Source organism: Gossypium raimondii, chromosome 10 (genome assembly GCF_025698545.1).
Source record: "Gossypium raimondii isolate GPD5lz chromosome 10, ASM2569854v1, whole genome shotgun sequence".
Taxonomy (NCBI): Eukaryota; Viridiplantae; Streptophyta; class Magnoliopsida; order Malvales; family Malvaceae; genus Gossypium; species Gossypium raimondii.
In genome coordinates, this window is record NC_068574.1 from 51,455,580 (window position 1) to 51,471,716 (window position 16,137).

At 31.3% G+C, this 16,137-nt stretch overlaps 1 protein-coding gene across 1 annotated transcript; it reads left to right on the plus strand.

The window, feature by feature from the left end:
• Window positions 1-2,135: 2,135 nt before the first annotated feature.
• On the plus strand, window positions 2,136-4,017 carry LOC105777173 (aspartyl protease AED3). The gene is made up of 3 exons (XM_012600284.2): window positions 2,136-2,659; window positions 2,834-3,308; window positions 3,398-4,017. The coding sequence occupies exons 1-3, from the start codon at window positions 2,198-2,200 to the stop codon at window positions 3,736-3,738; spliced, it is 1,278 nt and encodes a 425-aa protein (XP_012455738.1). The 5' UTR covers window positions 2,136-2,197; the 3' UTR covers window positions 3,739-4,017.
• The last annotated feature ends 12,120 nt before the right edge of the window (window positions 4,018-16,137 follow it).

Below are 16,137 nucleotides of genomic sequence, written 5' to 3' on the forward strand. Positions count from 1 at the left end.
AGTGAAGTGCTTGTAATTAGGAGTTTAGAGGTTAATTTGTATAGCATTTCTTTTAGATTTGGAGAATTGATGAAGAGGCATTCTTTGATACTGAAAGAATGGATGCCTAGATGTGTTGTTGGGGAGATTGATTTTAGTGAGGTTATTTTTTGGATTCAGCTACATAATGCTCTTTTATTAATGATGATGATGGCTAATGTTATAGTGATCCGTAATTCTTTAGAGGGAGTAGTGCATAGTGAAAGATTAAGAAATTTTTTTTTAACGTATTAGGTTGGGCTTGAAGGTGGATAAGTCATTAGTTGATGGATTTTAAGTTTCTAGGAGGGATAAGGAAAGGATAAGAGTATCGGGGAGGTGCTTCGAGTGAGCTCCTCTTGGTCTTATTCTGGTCAAAGAGGTTGACTTGGCTAAGTTTTTTAGGTGAAGTGGAACATATAATAATACAAAACAAATAGTAAGATATTTTTATTTTACTCAAAATTTGACATGCATAGTATACGTGAATGACTGTCAAAATATTAAAATATCAATCATCCAAAAAAGTTATGGAAATGTCTAATTTTACACTAATGTAAATAGATATTTCTCTTCAAAATATTTTATTATTATATTTTTTCGTTCAACAAAATATTATATAAAGTTTGAGATACTAAAAATTCATATTATTTAATTTGAACTACATTAGTACATTTTATTTCATAGTTTAAATAAAATTAAGTTTTTGGTACATAATTAAATTGATTTTTATATCATGTTGAATTTATAGTCTCAAAAGCCGTAAGATTAGTTGACAATATTAAAAAGGAAATCACTATAATCTTTTTCCAATACGGGAATGCTTTGACAACAACACTGCACATCCCGCCTTTTATCCAACAAAAACATTTCAAAGACTTGGGATATTCTCCATCCATTAAGGTTTACATATAATTATATATTTTTATTAAAGCTTTACTTTAACTTATTTGAATAATGATTAAAAATATATTTGTAAAATAATCATGGGAGTTAGGTGAGACGGTAACGATTTCTCCTATTTTAACAAGTAGTTGAGGGTTCAATTATTATCTTGAGTGCGGGACAGCTTTAAAACTCGTGGCTGACATCTATCCCCTTTAATGAATCTATAGAATACGAAGGATTAATCTGCGATATGTACCTTGAGAAATAAAAATAAATTATATTATTTTTAGACTATTTTTATCGTTTTATATTCTTATGTATAGTGAATAATAATAATAAAAACCCTATAGTTCTCACACCTTTAACTTTACCATTTTAACTAAAAGTTCATTTAACATATACATAAATTTTTTCACTCAAATCGTGTAATTTTTTCAATACAATGCCCACTTCTACTTATAACCCTTTTAATGCTTAAATGAAAAATAAATGTACTTAAATATAGTGGCGAAACTAGGCCCTCTAAAATGAAAAATTTTCTATGTGGCCCTTTAAAATTTTTAAAATTTTAAATTGGTAAAGGTAAAATTATACTTTGGCCTCCCTAAAATATAAAAATTTGATTTAATTCATTAAAATTATAAAGATATAATCTATTAAAATAGTGGAATTGTATTTTATTTATTGTAAAAATTACAAATTAATTTCCTCTTAAAAATTGTTATGACATCACCACTCAAATTTACCACCTCCAAATGGTTAGAATAACAAGGGTGCAACTCAGAGGGTAAAACAAATTTAGATAATTAACATGTAAAATGTCTAAACTAATTAAATTCATAATATGGTTGTAAATAATGTAAAAGAGAAAGAAGAAAAGTAGGAGAATTAGATAGTGTTTCTGAGTAGAATTGGACAAAAGATCCACAACCCTACAAAAGTAAATGGAATACAGTCTGTTACCAAAACAACCCACTCAACTAATATATATCTCAATCTCGTATATCGTATATCGTATATCATAAGTGTAAATGAGTTGATACAATTTTTTTTTATGATAAATCATATTATTTTAAAAAATTATATATAAATTTTTTATCACTCCCACGTAATTATTTCATGTTATTTTTATATTTTAATTATTCTTTTTAATCTTAAGAGGGTAAATGTGCAAAATTGCCATAGTGTACACTTAAACATGCTTCCCCAGTTATATATACGTTCACTCCCCACTCTGTCTCAGCACCTCAACCTTCAAAGCAAATAAAACCTGAATTATTCATACAAAACAATGAAAACCCACTTTTTTCCCCTGGTTTTTCTCCTCATTTTTTCCTTAGCCCAAGGTCTGAACCCCAAATGTGACATCCAAGACCATGGCTCAAACCTGCAAGTGTTCCATGTTTACAGTCCATGCTCACCCTTCAAACCCTCAAAACCACTCTCATGGGAAGAGGATGTGCTGCAAACGCTAGCTAAGGACCAAGCCAGGGTGCAGTTTTTGTCCAGCCTGGTGGCTAAGAAATCTGTGGTGCCTATAGCTTCAGGCAGGCAGATTGTGCAAAGCCCAACTTACATTGTGAAGGCCAATATTGGAACCCCACCTCAGCCCATGCTTATGGCCATGGATACAAGCAGTGATGCTGCTTGGGTGCCTTGCACTGGCTGCATTGGCTGCTCTTCTACTGCTTTTGACTTTGCTAAATCCACCACTTTCAAGACCCTTGGCTGCCAAGCTGCTCAATGCAAGCAGGTAATTCAGCTGCCAAGCTTTCATATACTACCTGCTTAGCCACGCGCTTGGCTGGTTAAGTAAATGTATTTCATCATAAAGTTAGGAAGTCGGTACAATATGAAACATCACAGGTGTTTCGGTGCATCTTTAACGGATACCTTTTTAACATTTGCATCATGTGACTTTTTTCAGGTACCAAACCCCACTTGCGGCGGAAGCGCGTGCGAATTCAACATGACCTACGGTGGCTCAACCATAGCCGGTAACCTTTCACAGGACACCATAACCTTAGCCACCGACCCAATCCCAAACTACACTTTCGGTTGCCTCCAAAAGACAGCAGGCAGCTCAGTGCCACCACAAGGTGTATTGGGCTTGGGCCGGGGCCCATTATCCCTCCTTTCCCAATCCCAAAATTTGTACCAATCAACATTTTCATATTGCTTGCCTAGCATTAGGTCACCTAACTTTTCTGGGTCATTGAGACTTGGACCAAGTGGGCAACCCGTGAGGATCAAATACACCCCGTTGCTTAAGAACCCTAGGAGGCCCTCACTTTATTACGTCAATTTGATTGGAATTAGGGTTGGAAGAAGGATTGTTGATATCCCACCAAGTGCCATTGCTTTCAATCCTTCCACTGGTGCTGGCACCATTATTGATTCTGGTAACGTGTCTTCGTAATTGGATCAGTCAATTAAATGAATTGAACTAAAGCATGATATGAATTGATTTAACCAGTGTATTTCAATTTAGGTACCGTCTTCACCCGGCTAGTTGAGCCAGCCTATGTAGCTGTCCGGGACGCATTCCGGAGACGAGTAAGGGTGGCGAACGTGACATCTCTGGGTGGGTTCGACACATGTTACTCGGTCCCAATCAATGCACCGACCATAACATTTATGTTTTCGGGCATGAACGTGACACTGCCACAAGAGAACCTACTGCTCCACAGCACAGCAGGCAGCATCACATGTCTTGCGATGGCATCGGCACCAGCGCTGAATGTGATCGCCAATATGCAGCAGCAGAACCATAGGGTGGTTTTCGATGTGCCAAATTCGAGGATGGGGGTCGCCCGTGAGCGATGTTCGTAAAAAGTGTGGGGTCTTTTTCTTCTAACTTTTGGGAAACAGTGTTGGTGTTGATTAAAAGCAGAATATATCTGATTAATAATGAAAGTCAAATTTTTGTAGTTATATATTACTTTGTACTGGAGGCTGGTCCTAGTCACGGGCTTTGCCTTACTTTTATTATGTCTTGTTTTTAGGTTTTAATATCCAAATTTTCGAATTCTGTTTCTATTATTATAATCGTGCTTTAACACAATCATAATTTTGGTTCAATCATGTTATAAAAAATTAGTTTTGTATTTAGTACGTCTAAATTTATATACTAAGACTCTGTTTGTTTGCCAGTAAAATGATTTCTAGAAATTGATTTACTTTTTTGGTGTTTGGATGAATTTGTGTAAAATATTTTCTGTTGTTTGGGAGATTTCCTGAAAATATTTTCCAGAAAAGTTGTTTTTACATATATTAATAAATTTAATATACATATAAATAAATATATATTTTAAATTATTTTTACATATATTGCAATGATTTATTTATAAATAAATAAATCAAATTAAATATATAATAATACTCAATTATTAAGCTAGAATATTAACCGTCATAAATTGAAAGTAACCAAAGTCAAATAAATTATTTGTAATTGTGTTATAAAAAATAAAAACAAGGATTGAATAATTATAAATTAGCCTCCAAATCACAATTAATACTAGAAATTAATATTATCCAAATGCATAATTAGTAGTACACCACAAAATAACAATAACATTGTCCAAGTGCATAATTAATATTACACCACATAAAAGCATTCCTACTAAGAATATCACACAAATTAAAAAAGGCAATCGGTCTCATCCTTATCACATCAATACAATGCTGGTCACCACTATATAAAATACTATTAATATGATTTTCTCTTTCATAATCTCGATTCACACGAGGGTGAGAAGCAATTTCCTTCCTAGTTTTTAATTTTTTAATCCAAAGAGCCCCAAAAGCTAAAACTGAAGCCAGGACCCCGACAATTACATTTTGATGTTGATTACGATTCATCTACACAAAATTATGCCACACAAATATTTGATCACTACAAAAAAAGATGCAAGGTTTTCATAAGATCACATATATGACTAAAAGTTACCATGACTAAAGTGCATACATACATATCAAAAGCTAATTATAATTGCATTAATAATTTTTTGAGAAATTAAATGTTCCTGTCAAAAAAAAATTTAATTTTATATTAAAATAATTTTTTGATCACTAAAAAATATTTTCTGTTGTTTGACAGATTTCCTCAAAATCCTTTGAAACAGTTTCTCAACAAGGGAAAAGAGAGGAATGATTTATTAGTAGATACAATACTAGACGTAAACCAGGGACAAATGAAAACAATTATACAACTGAAAACGAAAGCAAAAGAAAGCCTGCAGCAATATTTTAAAATGAAGGGTTGCAATGAAAGCATTGCAGTGGGAAACATAGTAGGCTGAAGAACTAGGGAACTTTTTCCAGTTTTACTACAAACACAAAAAGGTGTGCATGCTTGCTACAATCATCATTTTGCCTTTGAAGAAGCTATGACTGATCAGGGGAGCTCAAAGCATGCAGCTTCTAAATTGAGGGCTCAATGTCTTTTCAATATAGGTTCAGTTCCGAGGACAATTTTTATATCATGTGACTGTCTTTCTAGAACATAATTATATGACCATTTTATCTTATTCTGTAAGCATAATAAAAATTTATGGCACATCGTAGTCGCAGTTTGGATTTAACCAGCTTCAGGATACTTGAAATAGTTGCTTTAAAGCAAAGGATTTTAAAATTAATATCATAGTAACTTGCTAAATTTGAGAAAGTGACTAACCATTAATTATAATTTAATTTGAGAAAGTGACTAACCATTAATTATAATTTAACTTTTCTATATATAAACTAAAATTACACTTTTTTCTTCAAAATAATTATATAATTATATTATTCTTGAATTTTAAAATTATAATGAACTTTCTATTCCAAAAGCACTTTTAATTTTTTGCTTCTGAAAGCAAAAAAACAAAAAAAGAAGTATCAAAAGAAACAGCCAAACACTGCCTTTGTATTTTTTGTATTTATTTATTTGTTTTCAAGTTTTTAAAAAACAATAGCTCATCAAAAACTTGATAAATTTTTTAAGGTAATAAAGACTAAAGAACTTCATGCTGTGATCATGTGCTCAATACTGAGGTGAAGGCCATTCTGTTCAGCTTGGAGCTAGCAGCTGAATATCGACCTTCGAATGTAGTAGTGGAAAGTGATTATACGTTAGCAGGAACAGAGATAAATAGTTTGAGTCCTAGTTTTTGGGAGTGGAGTGGTTTACTTAATGATATTTTGGACTTGGTCTTGCATTTGGGGTCATGTGTTTTTCACTACACTTTTCAGCTAGGACATTAGTTTTCCCATAATCTTACTAAGCTTGATTGTAATGTTGGGGAGGATTAAAGATAGTTGGGCTCAGCTAATTAATTTCTGTAATCCTAATTTATGGGATGACTAAAACACCTTACTGCCCTCCATAAAAAAAAACCAACGAATACTCCATACATTAAATGCAAGTAATTCAACCAAGAACCATAAAGAGAAGGAAGCAGGGTGAAACCCAGAATTAGAAAAAGTACCCAATAATCCATTGAATGAAATGTATAGAAGGAGAATGCATGAAGAAATACAATTTACAAGAAAAATTGAATATTCGTTTGAGATCACATGTCTATTATATTTGGAACATATGTCCCAACTCCCAACAGTATATACATACATATACGTGGCTATTATAACTGAAATGTATAGAAGAAGAATGCATGGAGAAATACAATTTACAAGAAAATGAGATCACATGTCTATTATATTTGGAACATATGTCCCAACTCCCAACAGTATATACATACATATACATGGCTCATGTTATTATAGTAATAAAAAGCTGGAAAACATATATGTGAATGTATGTATGTATGTATGTATGTATGTATGTATGTATGTATGTATGTATGTATGTATGTATGTATGTATGTATGTATGTATGTATGTATGTATGTATGTATGTATGTATGTATGTATGCATGTATGTATGTATGTATGTATGTATGTATGTATGTATGTATGTATGTATGTATGTATGTATGTCGCCTTACACCACATAATATTCCCATCCATCTCATCTGCAGTTAACTTTCAAAATATTCCCCAATTTTAAATCCAAGCCAAGATTGAAATGAACAAAATCCAGTTTCATAAAATGAAATGCTCCATTTAACACAGTAAAGCCAGTTGAAGCTAAAAAATTACCAATTTTTAATTCCTCAAGTTTACATCTCAATCCTACTTCATTCGTTGAACCTCAACAATTGAAAAAAATAAAAAATAAAATACTAATGCAAATATACAGAAACCCCTAACAATTACCTAGAGCTTGCAATCAAGAATGTGGGTAGAAATCCACCTTCGATGAATCGTGAGAAGGGGTGACGATTCAGGCTATAATTTTTTAACAACCTAACGAGAAGAGGTGAACCAGTAGGCATTACGAATCTGCCATTAGAAGAGAACCAGCATGAGCATAAATAAGAAAGAAGATAGTGATATACCTGTGGCTGCTAATTTTTTAGGGTTCCTTCAAAATACAGACTTGACGACGGTCGACCGACAGAGATGACGAGGCCAACAAATAGAGATGAGGAGGAGCGGCGGAGGTTGATGGACAGAGAGGAAGGGAGAACCACTGCTATCGAGAGTGTAGAGAAGGGAATGGAAAATGTCTTACGGATTCCAAATCGGTAAGACGTTTTCCGGAAATTGGGAATTGATTTACCCGTGTTTTGGAAAATGTTTTTCTTTAGGAATTTATTTTCCACCAAACAAACGCCGAAAAATCCAAAAAATATTTTTCGGAAAATATTTTCCACCAAACAAACGGACCCTAAAATAAGGGTGAAATCCAGGTTTTCTATTTTTCTATGAAAAATAATAATAAAACACTACAACATTCTACTTGGCCTAGGAGATCTTAGTTATTGATTTGGGCCTATCAACCTTTTTAAAACATTCCCTGCTTCAAGAATGTATCATATTATATCTTGTTTTTTATATTAAGAAAATTGACAAATTCATTTTTGTGTGTTAGATTAACGCGTAAATTGGTTCTTTTGTTAAAAATTTCGTTTATTTTTGTTGCTAAAGGCTTGTCATTGTACGTTAGTATAAGATACACGTGGCACTTCACATGTAATTATCTGGTTATTCCACCCGTTTTTAACAATAGAAACAAATGAAATGTTTAGTAGAAAGAATCAATTTACTCTTTGATCTAATGTATAAAAACTAATTTGTCTATTTTTTGAGTAAAATGGAAAAAAATCTAGCTTTTAGTACAAAAAGTTCTATGATACTTTTATCAAAGTTTTTCACTTTTGTGTGTGTATATTGAACTTTATTAATACATTCTTTATTTTTAGGATTTTTCTCATTAATAACTAAATTTTTATATTACTAGTCAACATACTTGGTTGTATATTGAACTTTACTTAAATTTTAATCAAATAATCATCTGTTTGACTATCTCGATTCTATTTTTCTTTTCTATATGGATCGGTGGTTCAAGTATCCATAGGTTCGAATATTTATTTCTTCGTCTCTTTTGACTCGTTAACAATCCTTTTATTATAAAGTAATGGTGATTAAAATTTTATTTGACCACTAATGATCCGGATTTAAATCCTATTAATATAATCTCTTTTAATTTGTAACATAAAGAAAACAGTAAAATTGTCTCCATAAATCTTTTCTCGATATTCAAATTTGTGTTGTTGACTACTATTTTCCCCTCAGTCATATCTAAAAATAAACAAAAAATTCAAATGGTTATATTAAAAAATACAAATGACGTAATATTACTATTTCATACGATACTTGCTAACGTTACATATGGCTATAATGAGTAATACAAAATTAACTACTTTAATTAATATTCTCAGCAACCGAGATTTAGCATTATAGAAGCTGCTGATATTATAAATTGGTTGCCATGTTCCCATCCGGCTCACTACGTAATAATAATTCTGCCAATATTATACACAACAGTAAAATATCATATAAAATTATGTAAAATAATTCAATAATAAATTGTAATTGTTCTCTTAATTGAATGCAAGTGGATAATTAAACTATCTAACAACCAGATTCCATATAAGTCCCTGCAACCGTTAAATTCACCATGTGGTATATCAAGATTTTTAAAAATAATGAAAAATTATATAAAGCTATGAAAATATAAAAAATACATTTTTTTATGGAGCCATTTTTGAGATTGATCAATTTTTTTAATATCATCAATGTAAACATCAACGTCGGATGGGAACATGGTGCCATTGTTGGGAAACCTAAATCTCTCGCCTTTGACCTTAACCTAATTTTGGTTCATTTTTTCAGTAGTGAATTTTTTGGGGGGCTTAATCAATGTAACAATTTTTTTAATATCATCAATGTAACCATTTTTTCAATGGTTAATTTTTGGAGGGCTTAATCAATTTATTACACTCTTTCGATTGAAAGTTGAATTAATTATTAAATTATTTTACAAGGACTTTTTAATATATTAAACCTTGTATTATTAAAACATAATGTGAAAAAAAAATACAACAGTACCAAAAACCTTGGTGGTTAGTGTCCTCACCAACTTCAATTAGTTGAACAATTAAATCATTACCATTACGTTGCAAATTCTATGGTTTCCAATTTCAAGTGTAGAAAATATAAAGACAGACAAGTATCGTCACTCGTCACTCGTCACTCGTCATTACCATTTCCTTTTTTTCATTTTTGCAAAACAAACAGTTATCTTTACTCATTTTTCAACTTCCTCTATTCTCATTTCTTCCTCCAGTTTCTTGCAAGAACACAACCATGTCCTTGCTTGCAGCCCTATCCACTATATGAGAAGTTGTTGTCTCCACGCTCTTTGTTTTTCTGCTTGACAAATTGGGCTCTTTAGTGTTAATACAAATCTTTGGTGAAGAAAATCTCAAACATAAGAATGAAACACGAACAACAACTTGAACAGAAAATAAAACAATAGGACAAGGTTCCAAGGCGTGCAAATGAGTTTCAAGCAAATGAACCTTGAGAATAAAATTAAGCCTGATGACTATTTACGTTTTACACTGACGAAAATAGTCCACTAAGCATTGAGCAATATATAACAAGAAAATTAATTTTTATAAAGAATTTTTGCAATAACACTTTATAGAACAATCTAATAATATTAGAACATGGAGAAAATATAGAAAGAATTTTTAGAACTTGTTGGTATAATTTCCAAATGAAATCTCATTCTGTTTATAGAATTTTCATGTCTCTTCATAGAAACATATTTCAATATATGTCTTTTCTAAATAACAATATCTTTAAAAGAGACATAATTTTTCATCTAATATCTCTTAATTAAACATAACCATTCAAATAATATTGTTTGAATAGTCATAATTCTTTGTCAATAACCCAAAAGATATAACTTTGGATTAATTACACTTTTCATTTATAGTTATTGGAATAGTATAAATATTTTTGAAAATGTTCCAACAATCTCCCCTAATTTTCAAAATATTTTAGATTTTAGTATCCGTGGAAATCAATTTGCATAAATGAAGGTTTCTTACAATTGAACGTTCACTTAATGAAAACATGTTAAAGTTAATCACATGGTAGACTAAGCTTTGAACTAGCTATTCCATTTGATTAACCAAACACATCTCACACAATGATTTCAACATTGGTTAATGCATAGTATCCAAGGACACTATTATGGCTATGCGTCTGTGTCCTCTTTTCATGAATGTTGTCAGAGCCAAGCCCTTGAGCTCTTAGAAGCGGTTACATTTCTACTCACATAGGTAGATCTCATTAAGAGTGTCCTCGTAATTATAACACTCTAACATATTTATGTTATAGGTATATTAAGAGTATATCGCTCATCTTCCCTTATCATTATGGGTACTTAGCATTTTAATCTTAGGATTTATTTATTTATAATGCTAACAGTCACACACTAATGATGTGCTTTGTCTCATTGAATTCAAGACTTAACATTATACCAAGCGTTGAGTCGAGTTTCCATCATGGGTGACTCTAATTAATGGGCTTGTGTCTTATCCCTTTTGAGGTCTTGTTGACTACATCTCTAGCAAGACTTTTTGTCAAAGGATTTATCAAATTTTTACTTGACCTCACATAATTAATAGTGACCACTCCATCAGAGATTAATTATGGACATAGCTATGTCTTAATCCAATGTGTCTAGACTTTCCATTATATACTTGGTCATATGCCTTTGCTAAAGTAGCCTCATTATCATAATGAATAGAAATAGGTGAAATTGTTTTAGGCCATAAAGGTACATCATAAAGCAAATTTCTTAACCATTCTGCTTCTTTAAATGCAGCAGCTAATGCAATAAGTTCGGCTGCCATGATGGAATTAGTAATACATGTTTGTTTCTTGGAACCCCAAGAAATGGCTCATCCACCAAGAATGAAGATTCATCCACTAATAGAAGCATGATCTTCCAAACTTGTAATCCAACTAGCATCTAAATACCCTATTAACAAATAACCAAATAACATATTTGCATATATATTAACAAGCCAAAATTAAAACATATGAACAAAAACTTTCAAATAACATCACATTGGCCAAATAACATAATACACCTATTACATTACATTTATAACATAATAACTAAAGTCTACCAAAATGATGACTTGATAATGTGATCGTGCTTTGATGTGATTCCAACCGGTCGAGCTTCCGATGATCTACAAAATAGACAAAGTAATTACGTAAGTAACTAGTGCTTAGTAAGCTTGTATAAAAGGAACTTAAACTTACCGAACATAAAATGATTAAACCATTTAATCATTGATCACAAATCATATGAATACTTTGTTTTCCTATTCACAACATTCCACATGGTTAGTAAATATACTTAAAAAAGTATCAACCTATGAAACATGGTACATATCAAGAAATGAATTTCAATATACAACAATTCATCATATGTTCAATTTGTTCCCTTTTCAATCCATACTTTTCCTTTTCATATGTTCAATAACGTGAACCAATACATACATACACTTTTCCATTTTGTGCCTTAATTTCCATTCAATTACATATATTACATTTCCATTCCATATTTTCAATAACATATCTCATTCCATATATGCACATTTTCATTTTTAACTTTAATTTTTCGTTTAACCAATTTTCCGTTTAACCAAATAGAATAACATCGGATACTCGGGAAATACTTATACAAAGTGTGTCTTTACATGTAACTATAATTGTCTCTATAACGCTCACATGGGCTGCGAAATGAGCCTGCTCACACGAGCTGTGGGTTGGGATGTTAGATACATGATGCTGCTCACATGAGCTGTGGAGAATTCGCAACAAATGTAGGGCCTTAGCCATCAGTAGGACATTCAGGACCAGCACCTGAAATCGTATAGTCTCTAATGACAAGAATTCTTGAGGTTCGAACGAGACACTTTTATATACCAATCCTTTAACCTTTTCCATTTATATGATTTCAATTATATACATCCATACAACTTGCATTTTTGACAAATATCTGTCAATTGCATAAACATTACAAATGAATCCAAATCACTAATTAACATGTGTAAATTCAATAATAATTAAACAAAGTATAACATTAACTAATCATTCATTCAAATTAGAAATTAACTATTTCACATTATACGAACTTACCTCAACTGAAACAGCTACTAAAACAGAGTCGACAACTAGTCCGAAACTTTAACTTTTCCTCGATTTACATCAGATTACAACATTTTTGATCTAAATAACAATTCAACTCAATTAATACATTTCCAGAATTCTAAAAAGTAGTTTTATGCAATTAAACTCTTCCATTATCAATTTAAAAATTTACCCCCAACATTTTAACTTTTATATAATTTAGTCTATAAACTAGAAACTTGCAAATTTATCACTTTTAGCTAAAATTCATATTAGCCGATTTTTTCCTAATCTTATAACATCCCATATATATCATCAATTCACAATATTTTCCTTAAATTTTACTATTTTCATAAATAAGTCCCTAAACCTTAAAATCATAAAAAATTTCTTAACAAAATATGTCTATTTAACAATTAAGCTTAACAATCTACCATGAAACTTTAAAAACATATCAAACTCATCCATGGCATAATCTATAACTTTTAACAATTTTAGAATTTGACCCTCGGGTTAGCTAGATTAAGCTAATACAAACTCAAAAACATAAAAATGACTAAAAACGAGGCAAAATTACGTACCATGCATACAAGACAAAACTTGGTCGAATGTTTCTTCACTTAAAAATGATGGTTTCAGCAAACAAAAGAAAAAATGAAGATGATGATAGCTAATTCCTTATTTGTTTATGTCGTTAATTATTAAATTACCTTTTTAACCTTAATAATTTAATTAATAAACAACAATTCTTTTTCCATAAATGTCCACTACACATTTATATAGTTTAATTACCATCTAAGTCCATTACTTTATCTTTCCTTAACCATTTAAGCTAATTAATTAATAGAATCTACTTTTATAACTTTTACGATTTAGTCATTTTAATTAATTAACTATTGAAACGTTAAAATTTCTTAATCAAATTTTAATATGACCCTTATAACACTCCATAATTATCGACTTGGTTTATAGAAACGAGGTCTCCATACCTCTTTTTTTAAAACCACTTGACTTTAGGGATATACCACTTGAATCTAATTATTCGTTCAAATAACATAGATTATCAAATCAAAATTTATTATAACACTATATTTGAATCGTAAATATTAAATAATAATATTTACGAACTCGTTTTTTGGATTTGTGACCTCGACACCACTGAAAAACGGGTTGTTACAAGTAGTCTTCAAAGATACAAGAATGAGGAAATTATCACTGGGTATGATAAATTTAGGTTCACTAATTGTAAGTGTTTGAAGATAGTTATAACTTCTCACTGAATTAGGCTCCGTAGACGTAAGGAAACCGAACTGCGTAAACAAACTTGATTACCCCTTATTTACTTTGTGATTTTCGTAGTAGTGTTAGGAGAAGTTACAACTTCGGTAGACATTTCTCTTAATACTTTGTTTGTTGTTAGCAATTGCTCTCATGTCAACATATTTAATTACTAGTGGTAATATATTTATTAACTTTTTTTTTGTTATAAGACAATATTCTTTTTTACTTTTTATTATTTACAACTATAGCGTACGTTTTACATCTTCAAGAGTATACAATGAAGCCTTTTCTTTAATTTCATAACTAGAAAAAAACCGTTTAGGATGGGTATGCTCTATGTAATGCCTAAATTTCGCCCGGCCCTTAATAAATAAAAGTCCAGTTTTTTTTACAAGTCCAAAACCAGATAAGGTGGCCCAAAATACATGGCCCAAACTGAAATAAAACAGGCCCAAATACAATGGCCCGAAAAAATTAGAAACCCTAGGGTTTCTAGGTCATCTGCGCCGCAACCACCAAGCTCGTTTGCACCGTAGCCGAATCTTCACCTGCAAACACAAGAAAGGAAAGAAAAATCAAATCGAATCAAGATCAAATCAAGCAAATTTCTTGTTTCTATTGTTTTATTTTCATTCGGCTATATAAAGCCATAGACAATACTGTAAAAGGGGTCGGGATTTTCGAAATAAAAAAAATACAAACTACTACTTACGCAATATCAAAAGCAAAGATTGAAGCAAAGGTTGATACTTGCAATTTCTATGTATTTTTCTACTGTTACATGTATTTTTTATTTACGTACGAATAAAATAGATAAGGGAAGGAAGGAAACAACCTGCGTTCGGAGCCTAAACCGTCGTGTGCCTCCGAGGTAACCGTCTCCGAGGAAAGACGGTCAGAAACTGAAAGGTTTCTCGAGTTTTTGAGGCGTCTCTGCCTTTATTTTGAAAGTTTTAAGCCCATATTTGGGCAAAAGGGGTCGAGAAGGCTAAAATGAGGATTTTTTTCCCTTTTTCCGGCCACCGCAGACGGTGGTGCCGGCGCCGGAGAACGACGGCCGGCACGGTGGCCGGTGATCGTCTGATGACCGACCGATGGTCAGAGGACTGAAGGGCTGAGAGGTTTTTTTTTTTTGAAAGATTTGGTTTTTTTTAAAAAATGGGTTTTGAAATGAAATTTGGTTTTAATTTTGGCTTAAATAACCAATTTAAAACGGCGCCGTTTTGAGGGGAGGATCCGCGCGTCGACACGACCCGGACCCAAGATCCGCGTGTTTTTATTCGGAGGGGAAAATTGCGCTTTTAGCCCCTCCGCCTTTAAATATCTTTATAATTAGGTTTTTTTATTTTTTTAAAGTTCCCCCTTTAATTTATTTTAATTTCAATTTAACCCTTCTTGAACCACACCGTTTTAGAGGAGAAGGGAAAATTTCCCTTCCAGCCCCTCTATGTAATTCGCGTATTCAATTTAGTCCTCCAGACTTTATTTATTTGCGAAATTACCCCATATTTTTTATTTGTAATCCAATTTAGTCCTTTTTTTCATATTTTCTTCAAAAATCAATATTTTTTCTTTTTTTTGATAATGCAATTGTTTTTATCTTATCTTATAATTCTTATATGTAATTATTATTATATTGTATATATGTTTTTTAAAAAACACGTAGTTATGCCCTTTTTAAATTAGTATTTTTTCACGTACTTATATATATACTTGTTTTATTTATTTAATTATCTTTGATATTATTTATTTCAAACATATGTTTTTTATGTGTACTTGTATGTATTTTTGTTATTTATTTTAATTATTCGTTTATTAATTTATGTTTGCATATTTTACGCTCATTTATTTTATATCTTTTGCATGTCATTATTTATATTCATTTGTTTGTATTATTTCCATGCTATTATTGTACTTGTTATCATTGTTATTATGACATTTGCATATAAAATAATGTTACATCGTTTTATTTTTTATTTTTTTAAAAAAACTCAAATTTAAAAATATAATTTTCAAAATTGAGATAATACTCGTATTTAGGATTGCTCAAGGAAATTGAGCCCTAACGTATTAGGTTTCGATTTTTTTGAAAATCTAACAATCGAGGATTGCTCTTTAAACCAACTAAAAACTCATTATTGGGAATTCAACACGTTGTGTCCTAACGTATTGGATGTGACGCATTGATTTCTCGAAATGAAGATTTTTTAAAAATTATAAAGGAAATATTCCGAGTTTGGGATTTTAAAGGAATTGTGCCCTAACGTATTGGGTGTGATTTCTTAAATCTTGGATAAGTGGATGTTCTTTTAAAGTAAATGAAATATTCCGTGTTTGAGATTCTAG

Coding starts and splice junctions, on each gene's coding strand:
- LOC105777173 (XM_012600284.2), top strand. CDS start 2,198: ATGAAAACCCACTTTTTTCCCCTGGTTTTTCTCCTCATTTTTTCCTTA. Junction 2,660..2,833: donor AAGCTGCTCAATGCAAGCAG/GTAATTCAGCTG, acceptor GACTTTTTTCAG/GTACCAAACCCCACTTGCGG. Junction 3,309..3,397: donor TGGCACCATTATTGATTCTG/GTAACGTGTCTT, acceptor ATTTCAATTTAG/GTACCGTCTTCACCCGGCTA.